At 35.6% G+C, this 16,354-nt stretch overlaps 1 protein-coding gene across 1 annotated transcript in view; it reads left to right on the forward strand.

Annotated features, from left to right (window-relative positions):
• The window catches only part of LOC107685865 (cadherin-15-like), a 27,937-nt gene extending 11,755 nt beyond the window's left edge, over positions 1-16,182 (forward strand). Inside the window, exons 5-17 of the mRNA XM_016482600.1 lie at positions 5,328-5,512; positions 5,880-6,035; positions 6,412-6,556; positions 7,581-7,762; positions 7,869-7,997; positions 8,113-8,292; positions 8,457-8,695; positions 9,526-9,668; positions 9,809-10,042; positions 11,690-11,929; positions 12,072-12,217; positions 14,478-14,672; positions 15,234-16,182. Of these exons, the coding sequence (XP_016338086.1) occupies positions 5,328-5,512; positions 5,880-6,035; positions 6,412-6,556; positions 7,581-7,762; positions 7,869-7,997; positions 8,113-8,292; positions 8,457-8,695; positions 9,526-9,668; positions 9,809-10,042; positions 11,690-11,929; positions 12,072-12,217; positions 14,478-14,672; positions 15,234-15,434 (2,375 nt within the window). The 3' untranslated portion in view covers positions 15,435-16,182. The remainder of the gene's footprint in view (positions 1-5,327; positions 5,513-5,879; positions 6,036-6,411; positions 6,557-7,580; positions 7,763-7,868; positions 7,998-8,112; positions 8,293-8,456; positions 8,696-9,525; positions 9,669-9,808; positions 10,043-11,689; positions 11,930-12,071; positions 12,218-14,477; positions 14,673-15,233) is intronic.
• The last annotated feature ends 172 nt before the right edge of the window (positions 16,183-16,354 follow it).

Here is a 16,354-nt window from a genome sequence, read left to right on the forward strand (position 1 = left end):
GAAAGAAAGAAAGAAAGAAAGAAAGAAAGAAAGAAAAAGAAATTGAATGTTCCCTTGTAGTGTACAAATCTTAAAAGTATATATTTTTTAAAAATGTACTTGCAGATAATAGAATGAAATGAAATAAAAGACCATTTAAGTGTTAAGTTTCTTAAAATACTTAAGTACACTTTTAAGTAGTGCAATTTTGTATGATGTCAAATTAAAAGTTTCACTTTTAAGTACATTTTAAATAATGGTTTTAATAATCTTTTATCATGCTTTAAAGAAGTACACTTATTTCGATGTGTTGACTAACATGCTAAACATGCACTTGTACTAAATTAATTTTAACTGTAGTGTGTTATTTGAAATTGCATTTAAAATTAATATATTTCAAGTGTGTTAAATTGCAACATCATCATTACAAATGTGTAATTACACATTATTTAAATACATGACATCCAAGTTCCCGTAGAAATTACATTAAAGTATATTTTAGATTAGAAAGAAAGAATGAGATGACCTTGGACACAAGGCACTTACTAGATCTAGTGAGGAATGACATGACAGAACGTGACCACCTGTGTGACTCCTCCAACCTCTCATCCAGCTCTGCATTCTGTCATGTTATACTGTCTCTCACACACACACAGGATCACACATGTACAAAGTCACATGCTCACACCAGTTACCCAAGATAAACAAAATTTGGGATCTAATCATACCATTCATCCAAGAATGATGAGGTTAATATATACAGCAGGTTTTTATCCACAAAGCTAATTTTAGTCTCTAAGTAGCCAAGTAATTTTATTTATTTATTGAATTTTTTTAAATAGTTTTTGTTAGAATTTATTTATCTTAAATTGCATATTTAGACTTCTTGACAAAAAAACAAACAAACACTAAAACTAGTTCAAAACTCTGTTGGACACACATGCGTAGGCCTAATGTGTTCCACACTCGCTTAGTTCTTTCTCCTCCTCAGAAATGTAGCATATCTCATTCTGTTAGTCACGCCTGCACCATCAGTGCCATGGTTCAGACCAGCTGACACTGCCATATGTGTGTGGAGCTTTAGGAATGTCTTACTCTGGTAAAAGCAGAGCTAAACTGGGTTAAATGTGACACAGAAAGCAACAACTGTGAATTTTTTTTTTTTCCCAGAGTACTAAAAGGTCCCAAAAGATTACACTTTCTCTGACCCTTCAAAAGACTATCATGAAATAAGTGTAGGCTGTAGGATAACTGAAAGTGAGGTTGGGGGTTGCCACAAAGTCTGCGGATGGCACCTGCCGTCTCTGGGGGTATTAGTATATGGTTCAGACAGTAGGGTATTTTCAGCCCTGTGATAGATTAGTGCTTCCCTTGAGCAAATGTTTTCACATACAGCTCACGTTGCTCAGGAGAGATAATGGAGATCTCACTTGAGTCTCATTCAAGCATTTCTCTCAGAGTTTTAATTTTCCGTACAAGAAACAAAAATGGAAGAATTTGAGTACGTATTAAATTAAATCAGACTTGATCCACAGACTTCAGTATTTGGTCAAATCTGAACAGTTTTTTAAACATTGTTGAGAGAGAGATGTGAGATTAGGACAAAGCAGTGTCCATTTACTCACCATTTAATTTAATCTCATTGCTTCTCTATGTAGTGGAAACAAATGTTAACTCTCTCCATGTGGACAGTCTAGGAAGTTCAGATAAGAATGCACAGACTAAAAAGCATTCATGCATGTCCTAAATGAGGTGAGGAAGTACATTAGCAGACACACATAAAAGCTGCATTGGTAAATGATAAGAGAAGTAACCAAATCTGCAGCTCTGTTAAAGATATCAAGAGACCTCCTATAAATGCCACCCAGAAAACTGACTTCCCACCAACAGACTTTGATCTGGAGGACTGAATCCCAACAACCCGGTCAACTGGAACTCAAATATCCAACGCGCCATGAGTATCCAGATTTCTTCTGGTTGATATTATGTAATATGTCAATATGTAATAGAAATGATGACAATTAAATATACACAATAATGCATCAAATAAATGAAAATTATTTTAAAAATGATGTACGCAAAATTCACAAACAAAATATCTGAAAACAGAAAAAGCAGACGGCTGACAGTAATTTTTGGAGGTGACACTAGTTGAAATGGCCACTTTTGTTAAGGTATTGATGCCGATAGTCTCAAAATAGCAAAATATTGGTTACCAGATTGAACAATACAGATCTATCGCTACTTTGAACCAAACTGAATTCACCTAAACTTGTCTTTTGATGCAAATATTTGCATGTTTATTTGTCTGTGTGTGTTCAGAGACTGTTCAAATAGTCAAAAAATGTCAAAGTGACTGTTGTTTGGAAAATAAGTTCTGAAATACAAGAGTAAACAACTTATACTGAGTCTAATGTAGTACTACACTAGCAGAATAGAGAATTCAGGCTGCTCTAAGATTAGTGTGCTCTAACAGGGTCTGTGCATGCCTGTGATGTCCAGCATTCTGCATGGGCTGCTCAGAGGCGTGCCATCAGGGAACAGCTCCGCCGCTGCGCCCATGAGGAAATCAAAGAACTATGACAGCCATTGCTGCTATTTAAGATTTTGATATGGTTTTGAATTGTTGTTGCATTCTTAAATGAGATGTTCTTAGTCTTGGTCTTAGTAATTTGTCATACAGGGTCCGAAATTAACACTTACAGAGCGTCAAATGCATATTTAAAAAAACAAAATGCCTTCGGTGAGTACTGGCCAGTTTACAAGTTTTTTTTATTTTTTTATTTTTTTTAAGGAATTGCATCATAATACTTCAGAATGTAAAAATGATAGTTTGGACATTATCCAACTTTTTTTGTTATTAACATAAATAAACAAAGAAATAAATTTGAGGAACAAAACCACAATGTGATTTTTTTTCTTTCTTTTTTTTTGTGAAAATAAAAATTTCAACATGTGCATGTTGAAAGTGACATAATGACTTGTTTGCTACTTAAAGCAGCTAAATAAACCATTTGAAACAAAATACCCGTGTGAAAAAGAAGTAAACTTTAGCATACTTTTAAAAAGACTGCTTATGGAAATAATATACTTCAAAAGAATATACTTAAGTGAAAACTGAATGTAATGTTTTAAAACACTTAATCACGTTAATTGCAATTAAATTAAATTTATTATAGTTTAAATTTATATTAAATGCATTTAGTTGAACTTTAGAGTGCTTTTTTGACCCACTTAACTATATCTTAATTATATTGTTAAATGTAATGTCATAATTACTTATATTGTCTTTGAAATATGGTTAAACTGATAAGCATTTATGATAAACTAAAATATACTTTAATGTAATTTCTACTTAAAATATGTATATCGTATATTTATTAATATTTATAATCACAGAATTGTAATGAAGTTGCAATTTAGTACTTTTAAAATACTATTAACTTAAATGTAATATTGAATCAGTTCAAATTATTATCAAGTTCACATGTCATCTTCACATCAAAACGAAAGATTATTCAAACATGATTTATAATGTACTCTGAAAACTTTTAATTGACATTTTTACATTACTACAAGTGCACTGTCAATACAATTAAGCACCCTTCTTTTCTTCAAGGGTATCCTATATACAGTATTATAATAAATATAGTTTCATAAATGTAGTATTAATATAAGTATTTATGGCTGGTGAATTTCAATTTCCTCACCAGTGACAGGTGTGGTAAACAGTTAATTTTAGACCCTGATAGTGCAGCAATTTATTACTCAAAGCCATTTACACAATGTTACTTCTTCCTACATTTATCTTTGGCAAACGACTACAGTTACATAGTTCTTGTAGTTTCATAAATCAATCTTGGTCCATATTGAGAATTTTTCACTGTTTGACACACATCGTGTCAGTGTATGTGAGAATTCTGTCACAGTGTGTGGAATTTTGTCACTAAAGCACATTTAGTAGCTGACCTCTAACCTCTGACCTCAGTCAGGTGCAGGCAAAAAAGAGTGTGTTTCAGAGTGACAGACCTTGGATGCTGAAAACTGAGCCTGTTCTCCTGCTAAACAGCTGCATGAGTGAGTGAGTGAGTGGGTGTGTGTGTGTGTGTGTGTGTGTGTGTGTGTGTGTGTGTGTTGTATGAGCCCTTTATTTTGGATAAACATATCAATGCAGTCATTAGACCTCAATATATGATCTTGTATATGTTTGTCAATGAAAAAAGAGGGGAGAGAGAAACAAGAAATGTAAGTTAGGTTCACTCCACCCCCACAGGCCTTCAAAGCACTTTGGATTGCATTTTGGAGACGCCACTTTGTGGAAGCACTTTGAAGCTGGAACAAGAGTCAGAACTGCAGCCGTACAATAAAATGTAGTAATAAAACTAGTATTAACATATGGATTTTCAATCAAGAACAATCAAGGATTTTAATGCAATCCAAATTAATGTGGTTGTCTAATACAGGATTTTCTGCAGTAGACCCCTAGTGGTTTGTGATAGAAGTGCAGGTTTGTGAGACTGAAAATGACAACCTTTGTGTCACTTTATCATACTTTTTCTTAAAAGTGTGCAAATCGTTTACTTTGAAAGAATATACTTAAGTGCAAACTGAATGTAATGCTTTCCGATGCTTGACTGCATGATATTTACAATTAAATGAAAATGCATTATAGTTTAAATTGACATAAAATACAATTAGTTGTACTTACAAGTGCTTTTTTGGCCCACTCAAATAAGACTTAAGTACATCTGCATATGTACTGTAATTTCATCATTTCTATTGAGACTGGTATGTTATGGTTTTAATACATATTTGTAATGACATTAAAAATATTTTAACTTTAAGTGTAATATTAATACACTACAGTTAAAAGTACAGTATTTTACACGTCAACACATCAAAATAAGTGTAGGCCTACTTCTTAAGTGTAAGTGTGAAATGAAAGTGTACACTTATTAAGTACACTTAAGTGGCCTTTTATTTTTTTAGTATTATATTATCTGAAAGTACAGTTTTGTGGAAATATTCCATATATTAAATATAAAATAAGTTAGAAGTGCACATTCAATACAATTGATCACTTCTTTTCCACAAGGGAATGCTGAATTAAATAAAATTAAAATGCATAATTTAATGATTAATGTATAAACGAATGTATAAAAAACACTGGCTTGAAAAATACTTAAGTCAGAATGCAGAGGTACTTTTGAGTCCTTAATGGAGAAAGATTTCTTTTTAATGACATCAGCCAGCAGGGGCATTATTTTGGCAGTTCATTGACATTAGTGGCACATAAATTATTCAGATGTAGAAAGACTGCAGTGGATTGTGTGCATGTGACTGAAGAGCATCCAGATTCAGTACTGCTCCATGTGTTTTGTTGCAGGTAACACAGAGCGATCTGAACCCAGCTGTGCTGCACCCATGGAGACACAGGAGTGCAGGTCCACAGGTCAGGGTCAAGAGAGACTGGATCATTCCACCAATCCGAGTATCAGAAAACAGCAAGCAGGTCCCTGAAAATCTGGTCCAGGTAAACAAACAGCCCACTATTAGTTGTTCAATATAGATCTGAAAAAGAGAGTGAAAAAGAAAGACATTTCACTAGATCATACTAATTGAAGCTAGAGGCATTTTTTATTAATATAACTATCCAATGATATAATTTTAACTTTTATGAGAGTCATATTATTCTGGTTTAGAACATCGACAAAAATATCACAAAGAACAACATTTTTAAAATATATGCAATACAGCAAAATAAAAGAATTAGCAAGGCCCTGTGTGTAACACACACATGGTAAATATCTGGTAAAACATGAAACATATCCTCACACTCTGCGAGTAGATAAGCTGTTTAACATACAGCTGTAACATGTTCCATTTCCGATCTCTCACAGATCAAATCAGACAAGGTTTTCACCGGGGAGGTGATATACATGCTGGAGGGACCCGGGGTTGACCAGGACCCCAAAGGCCTCTTTGAAATTGATGAAAAAACAGGATGGATCAAGAGCAAAATGCCACTGGACAGGGAAAAATACAAGAGTTTTAAGGTAAACATGTTTGTTGAAATTGTGTTTTTATAATGAAGTCATGTACAGAGGGAAGCAAAAGTCAGAGACCACAGCGAAAATGGAAAGCTTCTATTTGCATTTTTTGTTCCAAATTAAATAACTGTGACCAAGAAATAGTGCATATTAATATCCATTACTTGATATTTAAATATTTTTTACTCATTTACATCATGAAATTTCTTTCTATTGAATTATTCACAATTATCATACTGTTTTATCCCGATTTAAATTGGTTTCCAGATTTACACTATGAGCTTATGAGCCCCACAGTAGAGGTCACAGATAAGAGACTCTAACGTGAAGCTTGATGAATTATGTGGTATTGCTGAATAACTTATATGTGTAATATCCTCAGCTCAAAGCTTTTGCACTGTCCCCAAGTGGAGAGAGACTGGAAAGTCCCACCACCATTGAAATCTACGTTCTAGATCAGAATGACCACAGGCCTGAATTTACCCAGAAGGAGTTCATCGGCACTATCCCTGAATTCTCTGTTCCAGGTAAGATATGTACAACAGCATTTCAAAACTTATTTTAAGAAATAAAATAAATATTTTATATTAAAAAAAGAAAACACTATCACATCAATGCAATGAATAGTTCATCCAAGAAACGAAAATTATATCAACTTAATTTCCATCGAACCATGTATGATTTTTTTCTCCTCAAATTAAGTTATTTAGCAAAATGTCTAGTCTGTTCTATTCTATGTTCCACATTGCATGTTCAAAATACATGCAAGAACCAATTAAGTTTATGCACAATGCCTTGTTATTTGGTGTCGAGTGCACTGTATTTCTGGTTGTAAGCAAACAAAGACATTCTTGCATATCATAAATGTATCATGATCTCACCAGGAGGACATGACTATTTTTTTAAGTAACAAGATTTTGTTCTCTTCCTCACACAAAGCTATCATATTGATTTAGAAGACTTGGAATATTACACAAGTCATACAGATCACTTTTATAGTACATTATGGTACTACCTTTGCCCTTTTTGGAACTTGGCAGTCAGGGTCACCATCCACTTTCATTGCATGGCAATTCTGTTAAACATCTTTCATATTCTACAGAAATGTGAGGGAGAGTACAGGATTTAGATTTTTGAGTGAACTATCTCCTTAAAGGGGTCATACGATGCTGCTAAAAAGAACGTTATTTTGTGTATTTGGTGTAATGAAATGTGTTTATGCGGTTTAAAGTAAAAAAAAGTCTACAGTGAGACTAAAAGTTACGCTTTCTTTCTTTGCGTGAACATCTGGGTGGTGTTATGCAAATCTTCACACATAGTGAGGTAGATATGTGGGGGGGTGTTCGAACGAGCCGTTTTAGGTAGGCGTGGTTAACTCTTAACTTTTATAAAGAATATCTCTTTGGATTTGAGACTTTAGTCTTTGCAACTTTACAGATCTTCTTTATGCACCAAGAGCTTGTAACACTCCAAAGAGAAAGGAAAAAATGAAATCGCATCATATGACCCCTTTAAGTATCATAAACTTTTTGTGTGGTTCTCGGTCATCAGGAACTTCAGTGATGCAGGTTACAGCAATAGATTCTGATGATCCAATGACAGAAAACGCAGCTCTGAGCTACTTCATCATTGGACAAGAGAGTATCCCTCCCCACAGCATTAACAAGACCATGTTTGGCATTAATAACAAAACTGGAGTCATCTACACTCGAGATGTGGGACTAGACAGAGATGTAGGTTATTTCCCTCTAAAATGTCTTAAATAAACAGCAGACATAAAAAATACTGATTTCAAAGTATAAACAAAGAAAGTAGTAACATGCCCTGATGTGTTGTCAGGTGGTGCAGTCCTTTAGGCTGACTCTGCAGGTGGCTGACATGTCTGGAATGGGCCTAACCTCCACCGGTCGTGCCATCATTCACATCTCTGACATTAACAACCATGCTCCGAAATTCCATCCTACCACAGTACGTAACAAAAAAAAAAAAAACAGAAAACACTGAAAACATGCACAGTCTGTGATGTTCACTTGATTACTTGATCATTGTTTTCTGAGCTCTTGATCCAATTCTGTGACTGCAGTACAACATGAATGCAATGGAGAACAAGTACATTGCGGAGTTGGGCAGGGTCAATGCAACAGATAAGGACCAGAAAGGTGGAGATAACTGGAGGATTAAGTACACCATCGTAAATCCTTCAGGGCACTTTGCCATCCGCACAGACCCAGTTTCCAACCAAGGCATCATTTCTGTGGTTAAGGTGAGATTACTGCCACAAATGTGGTAAATTAAAGACTGCGGCCATGGGACTACCAAAATCAGTTACTGGCCATTTACAGCTGGCAAACCAAGCTTGTGATTGTGTTTCTTATTATTTGTACACTACATTTCAATTTCAAATACAACATCTCTACTCTCTTGCAGACACTAGACTATGAATCCCAGGCAGAGTACCAGCTCATTGTCAAAGCAGAGAATGAAGTCAGGCTTAAAGCACCATACGAACAAATACACAGTGCTACAGTCACCGTCAGAGTGATGAATGAAAACGAGGCCCCAGTCTTCTATAAAAACCCCATTAAAGTGACTGTTGCAGAGTCCACTGTTCCCGGGACTGTCCTGGTCTCAGATATTGCGCATGATCCAGATAATGCCAAGCTAAGGTGAGGCTCACTTATCTGTACCATCATTCCACACATACTTTTATACTGGACAGCACAATGAAGCCATGTAGGAGATGTTCTTGGATCAACATCCTTTGTTAGCTTTTTTGTGACTTCATATCATCTTACCTTTTTTCTACATTCTTATTGCATTGTTCATTCTTACAGTATGTGTTCTTTTCAAAATCTTAAACACTAGTTCAACTCTAGTACACAAACTCTACTTCATAAGTATGGTTAAAATATGAGGATTTTTATGTTGCTTCACTCCTGGCCTCCATTGTAGTAGACATGAAAAAAAAGAAAAAAAAAAAAGAATTAGCACAAATCTTGTTTTTTAGACTATATTGGAGAAGAGCAAATATCAAGTGGATAAAAAAAATTGTTCAATGAAAAAATAGGTCTGAAAGGGATAAATTTAAACTATAAATACATTTTTGTTTAATTAAGTGCATTCCATTCATATCACACTTATATTTTAAAGTGTATTAATTCTGTAATAAGCGCTTCATTTTCGAGTTTGGAAATACTGGGGAGTTTTATGACCCTTTGTGTGAAAGCATGGTAATTTGCATATGGAACTTGAATCGAAATTACTAATGATTCTAGCATTGGTTGCCATGGAATCAGAGGCCTATTGTCGTTCGCAGACATCCTGGCACCCAGTATGTTTATTGGGTGAGGGGTCTGTGACTATTTGTTAATCTAATGAATAACTGATTTGTTAAATCTAATGAAAAATGGTGTGTCTGATTGGTCCAGATGCTACATACTGTATGATCTAAACTTTGTGTGTACAGACCTACTTAGAATTGTGATTTTTTGTTCAGGTTTGAAATCATTCAGGATCCTGAGAATTGGCTTGCTATTAACCATGGAACTGGACAAATCACAGCCAGGAGATCCTTCAATACCCGGTCTCCCCACGTCAGGAACAACATTTACTCTGCAATTGTGAAAGTCATAGATCAGGGTGAGCACCTCAGACCTAAAGACCAAAATAATAACAGCAGAATAAAACAATTGATACTGTGACTATACTGTCACAAAATAACCAGTGTGCCTTTGTTTGAATAAAAATGGTAATCATTCATATGATAACTCACTTTCCAGATGCTGGGGGAATCTCTGCAACAGCTACAATGGAGGTCAATCTGTGGGAGACCAATGATTACCCACCAGTGCTGATACCCTTGAGTGGGACTGTGTGCAGTGACAGGGACAGAGATAAACTGGGCCTTCTGCTTAGTGCTGTGGATGAGGACATGTCCCCTCAAGCTGACCCCTTCACTTTTTACATTGCTGATCAAAATGTGGCTGCCAACTGGACCATCATAACTCTTAATGGTAAAACATTAACATAGACATGCATTATTTGTATATATTTGTACCCAGCTGAAAACCAGCTTAAATTAGTATGAAAGTCCATGAGGGGTCTGGTTGGTCTGGGTACTGGTTTGGTGCAGGTACACCTGATGCACCAGCATAGCCATAGTGAGCTGGTGAAGCCAGTTAACCAGCATGGTTTTTCAGGTGGAACTGGTCAATCAAGTCTTGGATAATCAAGCTAGTTAAGAAGCCAAGTGCAGAATCAGACTGGTTTATGCTGGGTTATTACTTGTCTAGATGATTTTTATTGGTCTAGCCTACTTGTTGAAGCTGGTTAAACAAGAAATCTTGCTGATTAAGGAAGTTAAGAAGACTTTTAAGGAATTAATTGTACATCATACTTAATCAAACACACCTGAGCAAGCTAATCAAAGTCTTCAGGATTACTAGAAAGGCGGGTGAGTTTCATCAAGGTTGGAGTTAACCTCTACAGGACAGTGGACCTCAAGCGCCAGAGTTGAGAACCCTTGCTTTAAAACAAGGGTTGCCAACCCTGCTCCTGGAAGGCGACCATCCTGCAGAATTTAACACTAACTTTGATCAAACTCACTTGCCCACACAGTGGTGGCCAAAATTATTAGAACACTGGTATTTTCACCAGCTAAAAAATGGTTTTAAGTCAGTTATTTCTATCTTTTGTTGTAGTGTGTCAGTAGGAAATATCAGTTTACATTTCCAAACATTCATTTTGCCATTGATTGTAATAATCCAGTGAGATTATTGTTTGCACAAGGAGTCTGACAGCAGCCAGTGCTCCACACAGAGATCTGATCTGATCATCATCCAGTCTGGACTTCTCATAACTAAATTAAATAAACATTTGGTGTGACCATCCTTTGCGTTTAAAGCAGCTTTTACCCTCGGTTCACTTGCGCATAGTTTTTCAGGTAGCTTCGCAGGTAGGTCTCTTGAAGCATCTTGGAGACATTGCCACAGTTCTTCTGGATTGAGTCTGTCTCAGTTTGTTCTGTTTCTTCATGTCATTCCAGACAGACTGGATGATGATTAGATCAGATCTCTCTGTGGAGCACTGGCTGCTGTCAGACTCCTTGTGCAAACAAAAATCTCACTGGATTATTACAATTAATGGCAAAATTAATGTTTGGAAATGTAAACTGATATTTCCTATTGACACACTACAGCAAAAGATAGAAATGACTGACTTAATACCATTTTTTAGCTGGTGAAAATACTAGTTTTCTAATAATTTTGGCCACCACTGTAGCTTTCTAGCAATCCTAAAGACCTTGATTGGCTTGTTGAGATTTATTTGAATAGAGTTGGAATAAAACTTTGCAGGAAAGTGGACCTCAAGAACCTTAGCTTTAGAGCAAGGGTAGCCAACCCGGCTCCTTGAAGGCTACCATCCTGCAGAGTTTAGCTTCAACCATAATCAAAAATATCTTTAGTTAATAAAGGTGTTCAGGATTACTTGAAAATAACAGGCAGGTGTGTTGGAGCAAGATTGGAACTGAAGTCTTCAGGAAGATAGGCAGACCTCCAGGAGCAGGGTTGGCTATCCCTGCTTTAGAGACTTAGTAGGGTTGGCTACCTCTGCTAAGACTCTTTGCTTTTGCTTCTGTCTCTTTACATGTACGTTACCAGAGACTCATGTGGTTCTCCAGCCACTGATAGACATAGAGAAAGGGGAATTCTCTATTCCTGTGGTCGTATCAGACTCTGGCTCTCCTTCCCTTTCTTCTAATGCTCTGGTCAACGTGACTGTGTGTCCCTGTGACAGTTTCGGTGACTGCAAGAGCTACACCGCAGCCATCTTTGAAATCAAAATGGGAATAAGTTTCATTGCCCTTATGATTATTATGGGATGCATTGCTCTTCTGTTGTGTAAGTAAACACTATATCTATATACTATATTTAACTATTTTATGCTATATCTAAGTGCATATGCAGAAGCTGTAGTATGTTGTATGTTGGTGGTAGATATACTTGAAATTCATCATAATAAAGCTTGTTTTTGTGTTTCCAGTACTGCTTGTTCTTGCTGTGGCGGTGAAGGGCTGCACAAGGCAGAACATTAGAAAAGAAGGAGGTCTGCTGGTCGGAGTGTCTGACGATGACATCCGAGACAATGTCTTTCACTATGATGAGCAGGGAGGAGGAGAAGAGGATGAAGTGAGAGCAATGACACAACATTTACTACACTTTACATGAGGATACAGTGTATTTTAACCTAGTAATTTTAAGAACGTGAATATTTAAAATATATATATTATGCAAAGACCATACAATACCGTAGATAAGAGCAGGTGTGGAGAATGCAAGATGAACATACTACAATTTTTGCAGTATACAGTACATTTACTTTGCACAGAATGCACAAATTCGGTATATACACAGTAGAATACTCATATGACCTACTACATTTGTCAAAATGTGCAGTATACAACACACCACTGGATTTATTTATTTTTTTCAGATAAGTTGAAACTACTCTCTAAACGATATGCCTACATGGTGTGGTGAGCTCAAATGCAGTAAGCAGTGGTATTCCATTCATCATGGGATGAGCATTGAACATAGCTCCTGTCTGAGTCACAGACTTTGATTTATCCTGGGGATTTTCCTCATATGACACATGGATCCTACAGCAGCCTGATAGACTGGACAGATGTATAGGGCCTCCTGTCCCACACTAAATGCTTGCAAAATCATGGGGCCTCATTTATAAAATGTGCGTACACACAGATTTGATCTTAGAGTGTGCATACACTAAAATCCACGGCAACGTTCATATTTATAAAAACGGTCTTTGACGTGGAAAAGTACTTACCGCCACGTCAGGGTCTGAGCAGACGTACACATTTCTCCTTGTGGCAAAGTCGGAGTACTGCAGCTATTTGAACATCTAAGCTGCAATAATAAAAGCGGTGTACGTGCAAGCACCGAATTCATCATAAACAAAGATGCAGTGTAGTCAGATTTTTTTATTAACGGGAGGTTTTGTGAGATTAAACTGACCTTTTTAGTAGCCTAATGTTGAGAGTTCTTTACTCACTTTCTGTACACAGTTTATTCCATGTTGTTTTTTTTTATTATTTTATTTTACAAGAGAACTTGCAAAGTCTTGATTTACTACCAATGCGTAAAATAGAAAAAAAAAAAGGCATAAACACATCTCGACTGTTTTGTCTGTGTAATAATAGGCCCATGTCGTGCAATAACGGTTTTAATATATTCTATTCAATAACATTGTTAACTGTTTTTATTTATAACATCTGCTGCTTTGCTTCGGTGAAAATGAATAGAGACATAACTTTGTTTTTGTCATTTACATCAGTTATATTTGTATAAAATACACTATTCATTTTGTGCCAGTACATTAATGGCACATTTGAGCAGCATTAGTAAACTGTGTAAATATAAAGAAATGCCAAATCACATGCAGGTTTTTTCAGACCATAATCGTGTAATAATTTATTTTATGATGATATGAAATGTCCAGTTTTTCTTTCAATAATGTTTTTTAACATTTTGCAAGAATTTCGTGATACTAAACTTTTTATTAGTTGTCATAGCAAGTGATTTTAAAGAAAGAAATAAGAAATGCCAAATCACATGCAGGTTTTTTCAGACCATAATCGTGTAATAATTTATTTTATGATGATATGAAATGTCCAGTTTTTCTTTCAATAATGTTTTTTAACATTTTGCAAGAATTTCGTGATACTAAACTTTTTATTAGTTGTCATAGCAAGTGATTTTAAAAGTAGGATGGCTCACTTTTTATAAGATGACTGAAAATTTTACTTGAATTTGTAGTTTATTCTTACTTTTGGAAACCTATTTTATTAATTTTATAATTACTACTACTATTATTGTTATTATTATTATTATTTCTGTTGTTTCTAGAAGTAGTAATTTTGATAATAGTCAATAGAAAAAAATGTAACCACACACACATTGTTTGTCCACAGAATAATAACACATTATTAAATAAAAAGCGTCCCCGCACGAACCTCTACCTCCGCCTGCAGGACCTCAATTTCAGACTCAATAAAGTTTTTTTTTCTTTGTGCTCGTCATTCTCAAGAATAGAAATTCGGCTATTGGCGTGTGCTCTTTTATATGGTAATGATATTAATTAGGGAGCGGAGATCTGACACCAGTCAGTTGTGCACAATTTCAAGATAATTTGCGATTTATAAATGTCACATCTGGAAGAGAGGCGTACGCACGTGTTTTTGTGCACACATTCATTTTCTCTGAATCGCACTTAGGCACTTTTGAGAAATGATCTTAGAATAAATTTAGGACGGTTTATACGCAACATTTTTTAAATGAGGCCCCTGGTGTTATGTTTGTTGGATTTATATCTGCTTTGAGATGAAAAGGTAAACTTCCTGAAATACCTAAAGCTGTTTCTGTCCAATAGGATGCATTTAATATTGATTTTCTGAGGAACCCAAGTGACATGGTCCCTGCCCCAGCCTCATTTTTCCCACAAGACTGCGGCCTGCCCAGAGGAAAACAGCCTCTAAGGAAAGATGCACCTCATAACCTGCCTTCTCCTACATATCCACGCAAACCCCCAGGAGACCCGACCGACATCGAAGATTTCATCAATGTTGTAAGTGAGGTTTCTTTTATAGGAAATAAGATTCATTCTGGAATACTTGTGGGTAATTTCAGTAAATTTCCTTAACATTTACTTAGAAACGGTTAGTTGATTTTTTTAAAAGAAATAATATTTTCTTAAAGTACCAAGGTGTTTACCACTCTAGAAATTTGGGAGACCACCACAAGTATATTCCAGTATCTTCATCTACTATTCGCAGTCCTAAATATGTAATAATAATTGCTAAAAGTTTTAGTTATCATTACTAATCCTCATTAAGTGCTATTTTAACTCTGTCAAAGTTTGGAATTTATATTTACAAATTGAATAGCTAAATCACTCAATAAGTCAAGCATTAATTTTAGTATTTTGAAGTACTTAAAAAAAAAACATAGTAAAAGAATTTAATTACATTAATGGAAAATATAAAACTTTATTTGACCATTAAAATTTAATGAAGATGAATGTACACATTCTCTGAAATTCTGATGAAAAACAAAATTTGCTTTACAATGAACAATGAAAATCAAATGCACTTTTTGATAATTTTCACTTTTTCTGCTCTCCCAACAGGGCCTGGACGCTGCTGACAATGACCCGAACGTCCCACCATACGATACAGCTCTGGTCTATGATTATGAGGGCGATGAGTCAGTAGCAGGCAGTCTTAGCTCTATCGCTTCCATGGGCTCAGATGGTGACCAGGACTATGACTACCTCAATGACTGGGGACCACGGTTTAAAAAACTGGCTAACATGTATGACCCACGTTAGCTACCAGACTGATTCTTTTGTTCAAGATACTCTCATACATGCATGCCCTTCAAAACTCCATGCAAATCAAATGTCCCATCTTCAATATGAGAGTGCTCATGATTTAAGGATGAAAGGGGCGGTTTACGTTATTGATAATGTAGATAAATGGAGGTCTCTATCTATATTCCCTAGTGATATGGTTAAAGGTCATCAGTGTCAGAGAGACTGCACACACTATGTCTTTTTCCTTTCTTTCATGGATCAGTCAACTATTTCATCATGCTGATGCGACATGTGCTTATTGTGAAAGCACCAACTGGAGGGAGGAACCGTGTGTTAGTGCATACTGATTAGACATGGTGCAAGAGATGCTTTGTTCATAAAACATGTCATGTTCTTTAGGGATTATTTTAGCTGATGACCGAACTGAGTTTTGCTGAGCATGTGGGGTAAACAGGAAGAATAATTCACCCAAAAAAGAAAACGATACTCATGAATACTCATTTACTTATAACAGTCACTGTGAGCCCATATGACTTTCTTTAATCTATCGAACACAGAAGGACATTTTATATGTTGGTAAACTTCAAAGCTGCTCTTTTCTTAAAAAAAAAAAAAAAAGATAATGTCAGCTATGGTGCATCAAGTTGCACAGTGCCAGGTTTGATAGTAGTAAAGCCACAGGACATTGGTTATAGCAAATAACCGATGATAGTAAAAGCACCAAAGAGAAATTTTAAATCTTATGTGATTTAAAAAAAAAAAATGTTCAAGTCAATACAGGTGATTGGAATGCTAATGTATGGTAATCAATGGATATAAAGAGAAAGTGAAAAAATAAATAATTTGTGGCATGTAAATATCCTTCATGTCTTCCGCAGCTGCCACATTCTTGTCTGTTCCTCAAAAAAAAAAAAAAAAAATCACAAACTATTGGC

Source organism: Sinocyclocheilus anshuiensis, unplaced genomic scaffold, assembly GCF_001515605.1.
Source record: "Sinocyclocheilus anshuiensis isolate Anshui unplaced genomic scaffold, SAMN03320099.WGS_v1.1 scaffold1018, whole genome shotgun sequence".
Classification (NCBI taxonomy): Eukaryota; Metazoa; Chordata; class Actinopteri; order Cypriniformes; family Cyprinidae; genus Sinocyclocheilus; species Sinocyclocheilus anshuiensis.